At 45.3% G+C, this 16,494-nt stretch overlaps 1 protein-coding gene across 1 annotated transcript in view; it reads left to right on the top strand.

Moving 5' to 3' along the window:
• Positions 1–462: 462 nt before the first annotated feature.
• g2e3 (G2/M-phase specific E3 ubiquitin protein ligase) overlaps positions 463–16,494 on the top strand; it is a 105,596-nt gene continuing 89,564 nt past the window's right edge. The window contains exon 1 of the mRNA XM_086003419.1: positions 463–637. Coding sequence (XP_085859545.1) covers positions 606–637 — 32 coding nt within the window. The 5' untranslated portion in view covers positions 463–605. The remainder of the gene's footprint in view (positions 638–16,494) is intronic.

Here is a 16,494-nt window from a genome sequence, read left to right as displayed (position 1 = left end):
CTGCAGTCTGTGTCTTATTATACACAGACACAACAGTCACTTTGTAGTCCTTATTTTTAGATTGTCAATTGTTAAGTATAACAGTGCCTGTAATTTATTTTTTTAGTGTAAAAATTGAAAGTTTTGTAGGGCAGCATGCCCTCAGAACCCTTTAGAAATGTACCACCAATTTTGCATCCTCAATATTTGTATTTCCCTCTTCAGGTTTTCATGTACTTATGTTTTTCCTCCAATAAGTGAAGGAATGTTAGATATAGTTACAGCTTAAGATACAACACCCGTGTAACTACTTGTTTTCTCACATCATAGGCTTATAATCTGCACGCTATGAGTTATTTTCTAGGTTGACATGTATGTTACAATCTTACACAAACATGGATCAGTCTCATTACAAAGCAAGCTGTGGGTTGTGAGATGCCTACGCAGCTCTTTGGGCGGCTTGACGTGAGCCGGAGGTCAGGCTGGCTGGGGATTCTCTTCCAGGGTCAGGGAGGGTGCGCGCCGGAAGCTGCCAATTTGAATCTGAGCGCCATTAACCAGAAACAAAGAGAGGGCAGAAAACAGGCCGAGCGGAGCGGAGAGGGGTGGCCAGGCCGGCACCGGCAATGAGGAAGTCGGGGCGACGGAGACGGCGACGGTGAGTGCACTGCCGGCGGCGCGGATTGAAATGGCGGCGGCAGAGATCGCGGGCTGGCCTCGGGCAGCACAGCCGAGCGAATGAGAGAGGAACCGTTTATTGTCCGCAGTTAGATCGGCGAGAGGCCCGGCGCCCCCTCCCGGGGCCCGGCGCTCTCTCTTTCCCCTCTCTCTCCCGGGGCCCGGCCCCCTCTCTCTTTCCCCTCTCCCCCGGGGCCCGGCTCTCTCCCTCTTTCCCCTCTCTCCCGGGGCCCGGCTCTCTCTCTCTCTCTCTCTCTTTCCCCTCTTTCCCGGGGCCCGGCTCTCTCTCTCCCCTCTCTCCCGGGGCCCGGCTCTCTCTCTCTCTCTCTCTCTCTCTCTTTCCCCTCTCTCCCGGGGCCCGGCTCTCTCTCTCTCTCTCTCTTTCCCCCCTTTCCCCCTTTCCCCTCTCTCCCCCTTTCCCCTCTCTCCCCCTTTCCCCTCTCTCCCGGGGCCCGGCTCTCTCTCTCCCTCTTCCCCTCTCTCCCGGGGCCCGGCTCTCTCTCCCCCTTTCCCCTCTCTCCCGGGGCCCGGCTCTCTCTCTCCCTCTTCCCCTCTCTCCCGGGGCCCGGCTCTCTCTCTCTCTCTCTCTCTTTCCCCTCTCTCTCTCTCTCTCTCTCTCTCTTTCCCCTCTCTTCCCCCTCTCTTCCCGGGGCCCGTCTCTCTCTTTCTCCCCCCCCCTCTCTCTCATTTCTCTCTCTCCCCTTCCCTCCCTCCCGGGGCCCGGCTCTCCCTCTTTTCCCCTCTCCTCCCACTCCCGGGGCCCGGTGTGATCGTGCCCGAAGCCCTTCGATCCGTTGGGTGGAAGTGTGAATCATGATACAGACCCGTTAATGATTTTCTCCCGGTGGTTCTTTCGAGGTCCTCAATCTAAAAGAGGAACCGAGGTCTACCCTCTGCACGGTGGGAGAAGCTGACAGCTGGTCTGCTCACTAAATATCTGTCAAACTGGCATCAGGAGCCGGTTTAAAGAGGGGGGCTTTCCTGCAATGAGTGTCTTGTCAGTGGATAACAGGTGGTAATCCAATCTTCAGGTTCCATATGAATAAACCATTTGGGTTTTGTTGTACTGTGACATTATCTGAGCCCAGTTTGTTGAATTAGTCTTTGTGATTCAGTGCAAATTTTTAAATATATTGCATCTTTTTGCACATCAGCTACTGCCCCACCATTGGTGGCTGTTCTTTCAGCCATCATGCCCCTTCTCCAGAACGTCCTTCCTCGCTTTCTTGTCCCTGCTTTCATCACCTTTAGTCGATATTATAAATGTCAGGAACACGCTGGTGTTTTTGGAATATTCTGTGTTTGCTTATAAGGAAAATGGTTTATTGCAAACTCTGTCCCCTCGCCTCTGGTTCCATCCACCTCCCTGGCCACTATCTCTAGTTGAACCTGACTATTTGCAATGTTGGTGTCTGACTTGCCAGTCTCTTTTTCCTTAGAGAAATTCTTAGTAAATAAAAACACAGTACTAGCAAAATTAATGGGACTAAAAGTTGATAAATCCCAAGGACCAGATGACCTACATTCTAGGGTTTCGAAAGAGGTGGCCATTGGGATAGTGGACGCATTGGCTGTCATCTTCCAAAATTCTATAGATTCTGGAACGGTTCCTGCAGAATGGAGGATAGCAAATGTAACCCTGCTGTTTAAGAAAGGAGCGAGAGAGAAAACTGGGAATTACAGACCTGTTAGCCTCACATCAGTAGTTGGGGAAAATGCTGGAATCTATTATAAAGGATGCAATAACTGGGCACTTAGAAACTAATAGGAAGATTGGGCAGAGTCAACATGGATTTATGAAAGGGAAATCCTGTTTGACAAACCTATTGGAGTTCTTTGAGGATGTAACTAGTGGAGTAGAAAAAGGGGAACCGGTAGATGTGGTGTATCTGGATTTTCAGAAGGTCTTCGATAAGGTCCCACACAAGAGGTTGGTTTACAAAATTAGGGCACATGGAATTGGGGGTAATATACTAGCATGGATTGAGAATTGGTTAAGACAGAAAACAAAGAGTAGGGATAAACGGGTCTTTGGCAGGCTGTGACTAGTGGGGTACTGCAAGGATTGGTGCTTGGGCCCCAGCTATTCACAATCTATATCAATGATTTGGATGAGGGGACTAAATGTAACATTTACAAATTTGCTGATGATACAAAGCTAGGTGGCAGTGTCAGTTGTGAAGAGGATGTGAAGAGGCTTCAAGGGGATCTCGACAGACTCAGTGAGTGGGCGAGAACATGGCAGATAGAATATAATGTGGATAAATGTGAAGTTATCCACTTTGGTAGCAAAACCAGAAAGGCCGAGTATTTCCTAAATGGTGAAAGATTGGGGAATGCAGATGCTCAAAGGGACCTGGGTGTCCTTGTACATGAGTCACTGAAAGTGAATGTGCAGGTGCAGCAAGCCATTAGGAAGGCAAATGGTATGCTGGCCTTCATTACAAGAGGATTTGAGTACAGGAGTAAAGAAGTCTTACTCCAATTATATAGGGCCTTGGTGAGACCACACCTGGAGCACTGTGTACAATTTTAGTCTCCTTACCAAAGGAAGGATCTACTTGCCATAGAGGTAGTGCACCAAAGGTTCACAAGATTAATTCCTGGGATGGCGGGACTGTCGTATGAGAAGAGATTGAGTAAACTAGGCCTGTATTATCTGGAATTCTGAAGAATGAGCGGGGATCTCATTGAAGCATACAAAATTATTACAGGGCTTGATATGGTGGTTGCTGGGAGAATGTTTCCCTTGTCTGGGGAGTCTAGAACCAGGGGCCACAGCCTCAGGATAAAGGGTAGGCCATTCAGGACTGAGATGAGAAGAAATTTCTTCACTCAGAGGGTGGTGAATCTTTGGAATCCTCTACCCCAGAGGGCTGTGGAGGCTCCGTCATTGGGAATATTCAAAACAGAAGTCGATAGATTTCTGATTAGTAAAGGCATCAAGGGATGTGGCAATAGGGCCGGTGAATGGAATTGAGGCAGAAGATCAGCCGTGATCTCATTGAATGGTGGAGCAGGCTCGAATGTCCTACTCCTGCTCCTATTTCTTATGTTCTTATGTTCCCCTGCCTCAGCCCATCTATGCCTTTGTCACCTCCAAACTCAATTATTTCAATGTTCTCCAAGCTTGCTTCCCAATCTCCATGTTTTGTATACTTCAGTTCATCTAAAACTCTGCTGCTCGCACTTTTGTTTATTGTCTTTGTGGTGTAGCTATTATGCAGAATTGGCAAGCGTAGTTTCTCATTGGCAGACTAGCTACTTCTGTCCTTTCACTCTTGTACTTATACATCATTGCACTGTGTTGTGTATGCACCATTACTTTGATTGCTGCACTTATTTACAAGTTTTTATTTTATCTGCCAGTATGGATACCTTATGGGAGATGACTAGATATTATGTAGAAAAAAAAAAGCTAGGAGCAATTTCTTTTAGTTCTGAATATTTCTATTACAGCTAAGCATTGTTGATGTTGCAGGGCCATGGTGGTTCATGGTCCTAAATCACTCAACAAAAGAAGTGGCCACCATTAAATTCTAACACTCCCATATAGTGAGTGTCTTGTCAGTGGATGACAGGTGATAATCCAATCTTCAGGTTCACTACATGAATAAAACAGGGAATTTTGTTGTACTCTGACATTATCTGATCCCACTCTGTTGGATTTGTCTTTGTAGTTCAGTGCCAAATTTCTAATCTATATTGCATCTTTCTGCATCTCAGCCACTGCCCCACCATTGGTGGCTGTTCTTTCAGCCATTATGCCCCTTTCTCTAGAACTTTCTTCCAAAATACTTTCTCGCCATCTTGTCCTTGCTTTCAGAAAACCTTCCCAAAACTATTCTCCTTCCCCTCCCAGCTTTTCTCTCCTGTTCAGTGTCTACCTTTCTGTAAAGTCCTATGAGACATTGTTCTCTCTGCGGAGTACTGTATATAAAGTAAATTGCCTGTATTGCTTGCCTAACCTTGATAACTAGAATTTTTCAATATTTTTGTCAAAATTAGATCAATCAACTTGAATTTTCCCCTTACTTAAATTGCTATTCTTGGCAACTTTGGTTCAGGTTCAGCATCAGCGATGGCTTCATTTCAGCCCTTCTGTGAAACTGGCTGGATCTTTGTCTTGGAAAAACCTTGATGAACTTTTCAATCAACTTTGATTTCAGCAGAAATAGACTTTTTTAGCACTTTAACTTTTACATTCCTTACTCTTGGGCTCTTCTGACAATTGTTTGCAGAATACCGTGCAAGAAATCACGTTCTCCAAACCTGGTTCTGTTATCGCTAAATATATATCAATCAACTGGATGGCTTTGATCATTTTTTCTGCACTTTGTTGGTCCTACTGTTGCTTTGACTCTCCTGATCATTTTACCTATGCCATTGGAAGTTACTTATTTTAGCTGGCATGGAAGGTTTCATATGAATAGATAGATTAAAAAAACCAACTCTGCAAATCCTGGAAACCTCCATTTAGAAACAAAATGCTAGAAATACACAGAAGATCCATCTACATCTGAAACAGGTTCCATGCCTGGACTGTCAGAACTTAAGCATTCAGAGCTATTTGTATTTCTGCTCTCAGCGTCTGTTATTGCATTATTAGAAAAGTGTCTTTCTCCACCTCCAGAGGGGGCTCCTTCTAGTCTCTTGCCAAAGCTGTCTTGCAACATCTGTCAATGCTTCTTTCTACCCCTCTTTCATCCTGAAATGCTAGTACTCTAAAAGAGAAAGTTGTCTCACTTTCTCTAGCTCTCTTTTTTATGCTGTTGGTAAGGATCCTCCCTCCAACCTGTAGTACTATTTAGATGGAAATCAAATTTTACCCCTGCAAGGTTTGTTGGTTTCTGTGTTCTCTGGATTCCACTTAAGACTGTAGGTTCTGCTGGTACCCTTTCTATCATCCTCTGGATGTGTGCTTCTGAACTTGCCCAATCTGAAAGGAGTCTTTTGAATCTCTTTCAGTCTAAGTTTATCTTCTTGAAATTTGCTAGTGTTCATATTATCCCTAAAAAAGTGTTCTCTTAAACTACTGCCATATTGATACTAATTTGGTACTCAAGTTTATGGAGGCTGCTGTTCGCTATAGAATTATACATTGTCTTAAAATTTCTATCTAATCTGTGATCATCAGTCCCGCTGATCATGTTGCCTACATTATGCACCTTTGCTCTTTAACATCTTGGGCATCTTCAAGCTTTTGACATGGTCTGCCTCTGATTACTTCTAAACAAGTTATCGTGAAATGGTCTGCCATCAAAGTTTCCTCTTAAATCACTGTCTGTGGCTCATCCTCTTACTTGCCTTCCCCCCCACCCCCCCCCCCCCCCAAATTAACTTGGGTTCTCCAATATCTTTTTTCCCCACTGTGGTGGTTCTTTATATCAATGGCCTCTTGCTTACCATTTTCAACTATCTTTTTTAAACTGATTCCATTATACATTCCTTCAAGTTGCACTCCAGTTAAAACTATTAAAAAGAAACAACTAAAACAGTTAACAGGGCTAAAAGAAAATTAACCAAGTTTAGATAGCTATACATCCCAGCGTACTGAAGAAATTGAGGAGTAAATAGTCAAAGCATTAACAGTAATTTCCAAAAATCTTTGGAACAGAAATGATACCCTGTACTCTTTGACACACTCAGCCATACTGTCTTCCTTCAACGCATTTCCCCTCTTGTCCAGCTTGGTGGGACTTCCGTCGCTTGGTTCCACTCTTGCCTAATCACTCACAACCAGAGAATTTCTAGCATTCGCTTCTCTTCTCGCCCTCACACTGTCACCTCGCGTGTCAAAGATCCATCCATGGCCCCCTCCTGTTCTTCATCTACATGCTGCCCCTTGGTGACATGATCCACAGATATGGGGTCAGCTTACACATATTTGCTGATTACACCAAGGTCTACCTCTCTGACACCTTACGGGCTCTGTTCTGTCAGACTGTTTGGCTAACATTTAGTCTTGGATGAGCCACAATTTTTTTCAACTAGTTGGGAAGACTGGCGCTATGGTCTTTGGCCCCTGCCACAAACTTCATAGCCTCACTTCCTTTGGCCATTGTCTTGGGGTGAACTAGACTGTTTGCAACCTTGGAATCTCCATCACAAAGACCGACTACTTCAATCTCAATAACATTAACCCTACCTGCCACCCTCTGCCTCTACCTCAGCTCATCATCATCTGCTGAGACTCTCATTTGTATCTTTGTCATCTCCAGACTTGACTTCTTCAGTGCTCTTCTGGCTATCCTCAACCTCCATAAACTTTAGCTCATCCAAAATTCTGCTGCCATATCCTATCCTCATCCATCACCTCTCGCCTTGCTGACCTACATTAGCTCCTGGCCCCCCAACAACACACATTTCAAATTGTCATCCTTGTTTTTAAATCCCTCCATACACTGTAAGCTCCTACAGTGACCCCCCCTCCCCCAAATCTCTTACTTCTGACTCTGACATTCTCTTCTCTCCCCCCAACCTCACCATTGGCAGCTATGCTTTCAGCTGCCGAGGCCCCACACCCTTGAATTCCCTTCTGATGCTCCTCTCTTTCTCCACTTATTTAAGATGCTCCTAAAACCCACCCTTTTAAGCAAGTTTTTGGTCACCCCTTCTAATCTCTTTGGCTCGCCGACCCATTTATTTCCCTGTGCCTCTGTGAAGCACCTTGGGCTGTTTTTCTTTGCTAAAAGTGCTATATAAGAGCCAACACGGATTTGTAAAAGGCAGATCATGTTTGATTAATCTAATTGAATTTTTTGATGAAGTAATGGGGATGATTAATGAAGGGAATGCAATGGATGTTGTCTACATGGATTTTAGGAAGGTGTTTGACAAAGTACCACATAGAAGGCTGGTTAACAAAATTGAGGCTCATGGAATAGGTGGATCAGTGGCAGCTTGGATCAGGAATTGGCTTAATGACAGAAAACAGCGAGTTATGGTAAATGGCTGCTTTTCAGACTGGAGGATGGTAGACAGTGGTGTTCCCCAACCTGGATATTGGAATACAGAGAATTTCTAAATTTGCCGAAGACACTAAACTTGGGGGTGTGGCAAACAGTGAGGATGATACCAATTGACTGCAACAGGACATAGAAAGGCTAGTAGAATAGGCAGACAAGTGGCAGATGGAATTTAATAGAGAAGTGTGAGGTGATGCATTTTGGCAGAAGGAACAGGGAGAGGCAATATACACTTAATGGCACAATTGAGTGTGCAGGGACAGAGGGACCTGGGAGTTAATGTGCATAGATCCCTGAAGGTGGCAGGACATATTGAGAAGAGTGGTTAGCAAAGCATATGGTATCTTGGGCTTCATCATAAATAGAGGTATTGAGTACAAAAGTAGAGAAGTTATGCTGAACCTGTATAAAGCGCTGGTTAGGCCACAACTGGAGTGTTGCGTCCAGTTCTGGTCACCACACTTTAAGAAGGATGTGAAGGCCCTTGAGAGGGTGCAGAGGAGATTTACCAGAATGGTATGGGGGATCTTAGCTACAAGGGCAGGTTGGAGAAGCTGGATTTGCTTTCATTAAAGCAAAGGAGGTTGAGAGGTGATTTAATAGAGGTGTACAAGATTATGACGGGTTTGGATAGGCTAGATGGGGAAAGGCTGTTCCCACTAGTTGATGGTACAAAGACGAGGACACAGATTTAAGGTTTTGGGCAAAAGATACGGGGGGCGGGGGATGTGCGGGTTAGGTTGATTGGCCATGATAAAAATTGGCCCTTAGTGTTAGGGGGGATTAAATATGTGGGGTTACGGGGATAGGGCTTGGGTGGGATGGTTGTCGGTGTAGGGACCGGGTGCGAGGGTTTGGATGATCAGCCATGATCTTGTTGAATGGCCTACTCCTGCTCCTATCTTCTATGTTTCTATGTGAGGAAAAACTTTTTTATGCAGTGAGTGGTGAGGACCTGGAACTCGCTGCCGGTGGAAGCGGGGACACATGATGTTTTCAAGGGGAGACTGGATAGGCACTTGAGGGAAATAAACTTGCAGGGCTACGGGGATAGAGCGGGTGAATGGGACTGACTGGATTGCTCTGGAGAGCCAGCACGGACTCGATGGACTGAATCGCCTCTTGTGCCGTTATGACTCTATGTACAAGTTATAGTTGTTGGAATACCTTACCACACATGACTATTGAGATAGAAGATTTTGCAAAGGAATAAAGGAAAAAGCTGGGAAATGAGATTAGTGTTAATGGCTTCAATTGAAGCAAGCGCAGGCACGGTGGGCTGAGTGGCTTCCTTTGAGCTGTAAATTCTATGCTTGTGACCCTCGGTGTGCACAATCTCTGTCCCAGTCATTTTACTGCAAACTGATTAAGGAAAGCCTGGTTGTTTCTTGTATTTAGCAAGTCTAACTGACAGCTATCACATTCTTGCCTGTGGCTCCATCCGTAGTCCAACTTCAGCTGTTAACTGTTTTTGGTGTCCCCTATCTCTGCCTTCAAATAGATCTCCCAGATCTCCATTGTTAAAGGTGCCTCCAAGAAACCCTGTTTCCTCTTTCATACCAAAATTTTTTCCCTCAAATATTCTTTAACTTTTGATAAAACCCAAGACTAGATGATTGCTCCTGTATCTAACATCTCACTCCTGAGAAGATACAAAAAATATATATTTGATGCGCAATCACTCTTTGAACTCTAGCTTCATCCTTGGTGGTTCTTGCACATTGGACCGTCAACTTGGTTTTTTAATGCACTGTAACTGTGTTCTGTAATATTGCAATAACTTCTTGAACTTCAATTAATGTCATAGCATCAGTACTTAGAACAAGCATAGTATTTGTAGTGTATGTACCTTTTAAGAGGAACTATGTTTTTGAAGCCCCTGTATACTGTAGTACCAGTAGTGACCACTCGGGTATATAAGCCTGTGTAGCGTCTTGTGTAGTTAGTTCACCTCCAGACTTTGTTCAGTAAACACTTGTTAAATCAACTCCTGCATTCCGTGTCTCCATTAACACACGGATCTAACAGTGGCGACGAGTTAGAAACGAACTTATCTGCAATTCGGCAGCACCTCAAGGGGATCGATTCCTCAGACGAAGGTCGAAGCCAGAAGCAAGAAAAAAAAAACTCTGGTTTCTCCAGCTAAACGGGCTGGTGGCAGGTAGTGCACTGATCCTTCCTGGGCTGCGGCGGGCTAGAGCTCGATCGGGTGGCTCTGCAACGGGGCCGGGCAGCGAGTCGGGAAGCAGAAGCAAAGAGAGAGAGAGGGTGGAGCACTCAGGGCGCGGCCGGTGCTGCAAAGCAGGTCGGCGTTCAGGGAGGGGAAAGTCCCAGAGGGTCCGCTCCACGACGGGAACGGTTCTCCAAGTAACGGAGAAACTATTGAAGCGATATATTTTTTTTTAAATAGAAATACCGCGAAAAGCTGCAGGTCGCAACGGGAACCACGGAGAACAGCGTTGGCAGCGGCGGGAAAGCGTGGGAGGCGCCATCTTAACTCGGCGGAGAAGAAAGAAAAGCGCGGGAGGCTCTATTTTGATCCATCGGGGGCGGAGGAAAAGTGCGGGAAGTGCCATTTTAGATTTTCAAGATGCCGAAGACTGGCAATATTACTGCTTTCGATAGTGATATAGAAGATTGGACCACATGTGGAAAGAGTGGAGGTATATTGCAAGGCGAATGAAGTAGCGGATGATAAAAAGGCATCGGTACTTCTAAATCTGATGGGCGCAAGGACATACGGGCTGTTACGAAACTTGATCACTCCAGCCAAACTGATGGACAAGAATTTTAAGGAGATTGTTGATACCTTACAGGAGCACTTAAACCCAACACCGCTGCTGATAGCGGAACGATTCAAATTCTTCAGGAGGAATCGGCACAAGAATGAAAGTAACGCTGATTACCTCACCGAATTACGAAAGCTGTCAAAGCACTGCCAATTCGGGGCCGGACTGGCAGATTCTCTACGAGACAAATTCGTCTGCGGTCTCCTAAGCGAAGGAACACACAAAAGACTACTTTCTGAGAAAGATTTGACACTGGACAAGGCTTTCAGTGTGGCTGTATCATACAAAGCAGCAGCAAGAGGAGCTGCAGAGATACAGCAAAAGCCACAGGACTTCGGCACCCATGAAATGACACGGGGTTTCGAGAGATGTTATCGCTGCGGCAGATCCACCCATGACCAGAAGGACTGCTGGTTCAAGGACAAAGCATGTAGGCAATGCGGAAAGATGGGACACATTGCATGTGTATGCCGATCTGGAAAGAAATCCGCTGACAGTAAAAAGGTCAATAAGGAAAAGTACAGAAAGGTACAAATGATGACGGACAGTAGCTCCGAAGACCAGAAGAGCGATAGCAACTCCGGAAACAAGAGACTAAGCTGTCTCAAATTACATAATGTAATTGCCAAAGAAGATTACCAGACCATTTGGGTTACCCTCACGCTAGCGGGGTCCCCAGTCAAAATGGAGCTAGATACAGGATCAGCTCTGACCGTCATGAGTCGACGGGATTACGAGCGGCGGGATTATGAGCGGCTATTTCCGCATATACCTTTGAAAGACACATCCATTGTCTTGAAGACCTATACGGGGCAGAAAGTATACCCCAGAGGGAAAATAAGGGTGCCTGTTGTATACAACGGCAAGGAAATACAGAAGTTGTATTTATACGTTCTGCAAGATGGTGGTCCGCCGTTGTTGGGACGTGAATGGATCAGAAAGATACGTTTAGACTGGCACTCCATTCAGGCACTGACGGTGACCAGTAAGAGAAAAAACGATGATGACGTCATACCTGGACGATTAAAAGAAATCTTGGCTAACGCCAAAGAAGTGTTTCAACAGGAACTAGGAACCCTGAAAGGCGCCACCACCTCAATAAAAGTGGAAGATGCGGCAATTCCCAAGTTTTTTAAGGCAAGGCCGGTGCCATACGCAATTCGTCCAGCCGTCGAGGCAGAGCTGGAGAATTTGGAAAAAGCAGGCATGTTATCCAAGGTAGATTGGAGCGAGCGGGCAACACCCATCGTCCCGGTCATGAAGAAAACGTTGAATAATGATAAATCTGAAGAACAGAGAAAAGTTCGCATCTGTGGGGACTTCAAGGTGACTGTAAACCCAGTTCTTCACACGGTACAGTAGGATAGAAGATATTTTCGCCTCACTATCCGGAGGGAAACGTTTCACCAAAATTGACTTTGCACAGGCATATCTACAGATGGAGGTTGAGGGGGGCCTCTTTTTTTTCTTTTTTTAAATAAAAAATAAAAAAGAATCTGGCGATAAACACACACAAAGGCCTGTACCAGTACAATCGACTGGTTTTCGGAGTGGCATCAGCTCCGGCTATCTGGCAAAGAGCTATGGAGCAAGTCCTGCAAGGGACTCCGGGGACTCGATGCTACCTAGACGACATCCTTGTAACAGGAGAAAATGACAGCGAGCACCTTGCCAACTTGGAGCAGGTGCTCACGAGGCTGAGAGAACGGGGCCGATGAGCAAATCGCCCCAAATGCGAATTTTTCCAGAAACAAATCATATTGTGGCCATGTCATTAACGAAGAAGGGTTGCATAAGTCACCTGAAAAAATTGAAGCGGTCGTAAAGGCCCCAGCACCTGAAGATGCCTCCCAATTAAGGTAGTTCCTGGGATTAGTAAATTACTATCATAAATTTTTACCAAACTTGTCGACGGTTCTGCACCCTCTTAACGCACTGCTACAAACGGGAGTAGTTTGGAAATGGAGCGAAGACTGTAAACGTGCCTTCCATAAATGCAAAGACTTGATCACGTCCAGGGAAGTGTTGGCACATTACAACCCATCACTGCCAATCAGACTGGCGTGCGATGCATCCCCTTATGGCGTGGGAGCGGTATTATCACATGGGTTCCCTGATGGCTCGGAGCGGCCGATAGCTTTTGCGTCAACGCTCATTGAACTCAGCTGAGCGTAACTATGCCCAGATCGACAGGGAGGCACTCAGCCTGGTGTGGGTGGTGAAGAAATTCAACCATTACCTACACGGACAAAAATTTACCTTGTTGACTGACCATCAACCCCTCGTCTCCATATTCAACCCTAAAAAGGGCGTTCCCATTATGACAGCGCAAAGGCTACAGAGATGGTCCCTTTTCCTAGGGGCACACCAATATGACATAGAATACAAAGGAACAAAACAGCATGGGAATGCTGACGGGTTATCGCGCCTACCGTTGCCAACGGTGGAAGAGGCGCCTACAGTGGACCCAGTGGAGATGTTCTACTCGACCATAGTGGAATGTCTACCGGTGACAAATTCTACCATTGAAAAGGAAACGCGAAATGACCCGACTCTCTCGCGAGTCTACGATTTAACGGTGAAGGGATGGCCAGCACATGGCGAACCACTGTTGCCAGCATTCTCGCAAAGAAGAGAACAGCTGTCAGTGTGCCGAGGAATCTTGATGTGTGGATCTGGAGTGGTGATTCCACCCAAACTCCAGGATAGAGTGCTAAAGGAGCTTCACAAGGGGCATCTGGGTGGAGTGAAAATGAAGAACTTAGCCAGAGCGTTTGTGTGGTGGCCAGGTATCGATGGAGACATCGAAGAAATGACCAAGAGCTGTCTAGGATGCCTGAAGGTCCAAAACGCCCTACCACAAGCCCCTCTACATCCATGGGAGTGGCCCTCATCTCCATGGCAAAGGGTACATATCGACTTTGCTGGTCCACTTATGGACTCAATGTTCTTAATCGCGGTGGATGCACACTCCAAGTGGCCGGAGGTAATAAAGATGTCCTCCACCACCACGGAAAAAACCATCACCGTATTAAGGACCATATTCGCCAGAAATGGGCTGCCTGAACAGATCTGTTCTGATAATGGACCGCAATTTGTATCCGAAGAATTCAGGAAGTTCTTAAAAAAAAAAAACAATGGGGTTAAGCACTACACGTCCGCCCCATACCATCCCGCTACCAATGGATTGGCTGAAAGGTTTGTCCAGACCTTCAAGAAGGCCATGGGTAATGAAGACATAAATCTACAACATAAGGTAGATAACTTCTTGTTTGCGTACAGGAATGCAACACGTGGTTACAAACCAAACCCCCGCCATGATGTTTTTCAATAGAAGCCTAAGATGCCGGCTGGATTTGGTTAAGCCAAACGTCAGAAGGGACGTAGAGAACTGGCAATTTCAAAGCATGAATGAAAGGCCAACTAGAACCTTCCAGATAGGCCAACCAGTTTTGGCCCGGGACTACCGTACCGAGAAATGGCAGCCTGGAACTATTTGCACACGACTAGGACCGCTGATGTATACCGTGGACATTGGAGAAAGCATAATAAGGCGCCATGCTGACCAGATCACAGTCATCCGAAAAAGGACAACCTACACCACAACTCTATACGCCTAGTGATGAAGCAGAGATACCCATAGTATCTACCTCCGATCCGGTGATACTGGAACTAGATGAACCCGACACTGGCATTGAAGCCGAATCGACCTTGCCAAAAGAACCTACTACACCACCGAGGCGTTATCCGGACCGAGTCAGGAAGCCTCCAGAGAGACTGAATTTGTAATTGATTAACTTCAGCAAATGTGTATATTATTCTTGTAAAAATGTTATTTAATGATTACTTAAAATGTTATGTACTATTTATCTAAAAGGGGAGGAATTGTAGTGTATGTACCTTTTTTTTTAAGAGGAACTATGTTTTTGAAGCCCTTGTGTGTGTATATACTGTAGTACCAGTAGTGACCACTCGGGTGTATATAAGCCTGTGTCGCGTCTTGTGTAGTTAGTTCACCTCCAGACTTTGTTCAGTAAACACTTGTTAAATCAACTCCTGCATTCCGTGTCTCCATTAACACACGGATCTAACAGTATTCATTTTATTGAGGCTTTGTTGTATCTTGTGTCAGTTGAACTCCAGAATAAATTACAGCCTTATTATTCACTCCCAACATTCTAATTCAAAATATCATTTAATGGAGAGGTTTAGATGCGCTCATAATTTAATATTTTCTGTCTTAATTTATAGAAATAATCTTAGGATAATTTACAATTTTCTGCTTGCTGTGCTAATGTACTAGTTGATTTCCTATAGCGTCAAAACAAAGTATGTTTGGGCGAGGCTTGTTCGAGCGCAGGAATAATTGTACCAGAGTGCGGATGCAAGTCATTTTCCATTTTAAAGTTATACATTCTGTCCTTATTTTCATGTAATACTTTGTGATTTTATTGAGTTAAATAGCAAAACCTGTGGCAGTTTGGGAAACAGAAAAATAGTTACAGGTAGTTGGTTTGTCTGCCATGCAGGCTGAACAGATGCGTAACTGAGGCCCTACAATGCCACCAATGGCAGGAGGCCTTAATTGCATCTCGGAAGTTTACATTGGCAGTTTCCATTATAAAAAGGACGCGACTGCTGCCAATGAATTTGCAGTAGTTGCGCATGCAGTGTCTTTTTTTGTTGTTTGCTTCACCGGGAAGGGAGCGAGCTCGTTAGAAAAAGCCTAGAAGGGAGTGGCTCTGCTGTTTCGGGGGTGGGGGGCGGTGGGGGGGGGGAGAGCAGGGAAGGGAGCGGGCTCATTTATATATTTTTTTTAAAAACACCTGGTCATTGGAGCTTCCAGATTAATGCGCAATACACTTCTGCGCAGCTTCGGTCGTTGGCAGCAGTCACTTGGTTATAAAAATAGACATAGAAATTTAGGGAGGGAGGTTGACACAAGTGTGACACAAATTTGACATCAGAACTAAGGTCTGTAAACAGGAAGTGTTGGAAAATACAACTGCCTGGATTGAGGCTATTTAATAGAGAACTTGGATTTATATAGTGCTTTTTTTACATCTCCTGCATGTCCCATCTACATCTACGATGAATTATTTGAAGTATAGACACAAATACTGTGTGGCTGCCCCATCATGTGGTGTTTTTGTTCTTCGGATTCATCTTGGAGTATAACCTCACCAAAATTTTTGGTGGTTCCATAATAACATCCAGATGTGAACTTATCTTTCCAGAGTTCACATTCCTTTATGAATATTGCATTTCTTAGCTGTGTCATAAATAACTTGGTTTCTGTGCAGCTAGCCCATAACTGACAGGTTTTTTTCTTTGGGAAGCCATTCTGTTGTGAAATACCCATTTCCACTAAGGATTTGTGTTAATATACACATTTCTTGAAATAACAACAGAAAATGCTGAAATACTCAGCAGGCCAGGCAACATCCGTGGAGAGAGAAACAGAGTTAACGTTTCGGGTCTGGGACCCTTCATCAGAACTGGAAAAAGCTGGAAATGTAACAGATATTAAGCAGGTGCAGAGACGGGGGGCGGGTTTAGGAGGGGAGGAAGGAATTGAAAGAACATACTGTGAAAATGTTGCAAATGGGAATGGCAAAATCATACTGCATGAAAAATGGGGGCAGGGATTATTATCTGAAATTGTTGAACTCGATGTTGAGTCCGGAAGGCTGTAAAGCGCCTAATCGAAAGATGAGGTGCTGTTCCTCGAGCTTACGTTGAGCTTCATTGGAACAATGTAATAGGCCGAGGACAGAGAAATCAGAGTGGGAGTGAAGCGGAGAATTAAAGTGACAGGCGACCTGTTTGGGTTCTGCCAAGACCACTCTGCTCCCGACCTCATTACAGCCTTGGTCCAAACATGGACAAAGGAGCTGAATTCCAGAGGTGAGCGTGCCGGCCCTTGACATCAAGGCAGTATTAAACCGAGTGGGGCATCAAGGAGCCCCAGTAAAACTGAAGTCAATGGGAATCGGGGTGGGGGGGACGCGCTCCACTGGCTGGAGTCATACCTAGCACAAAAGATGATGATTGTGGTGGTTGAAGGTCAATCATCACAG

Source organism: Somniosus microcephalus, chromosome 12 (assembly GCF_052327205.1).
Source record: "Somniosus microcephalus isolate GS21.2 chromosome 12, FLI_Smic_1.0, whole genome shotgun sequence".
Classification (NCBI taxonomy): domain Eukaryota; kingdom Metazoa; phylum Chordata; class Chondrichthyes; order Squaliformes; family Somniosidae; genus Somniosus; species Somniosus microcephalus.
The sequence above is the reverse complement of the archived record's forward strand: the minus strand, read 5'-3'. Positions and strand labels throughout refer to the sequence as shown.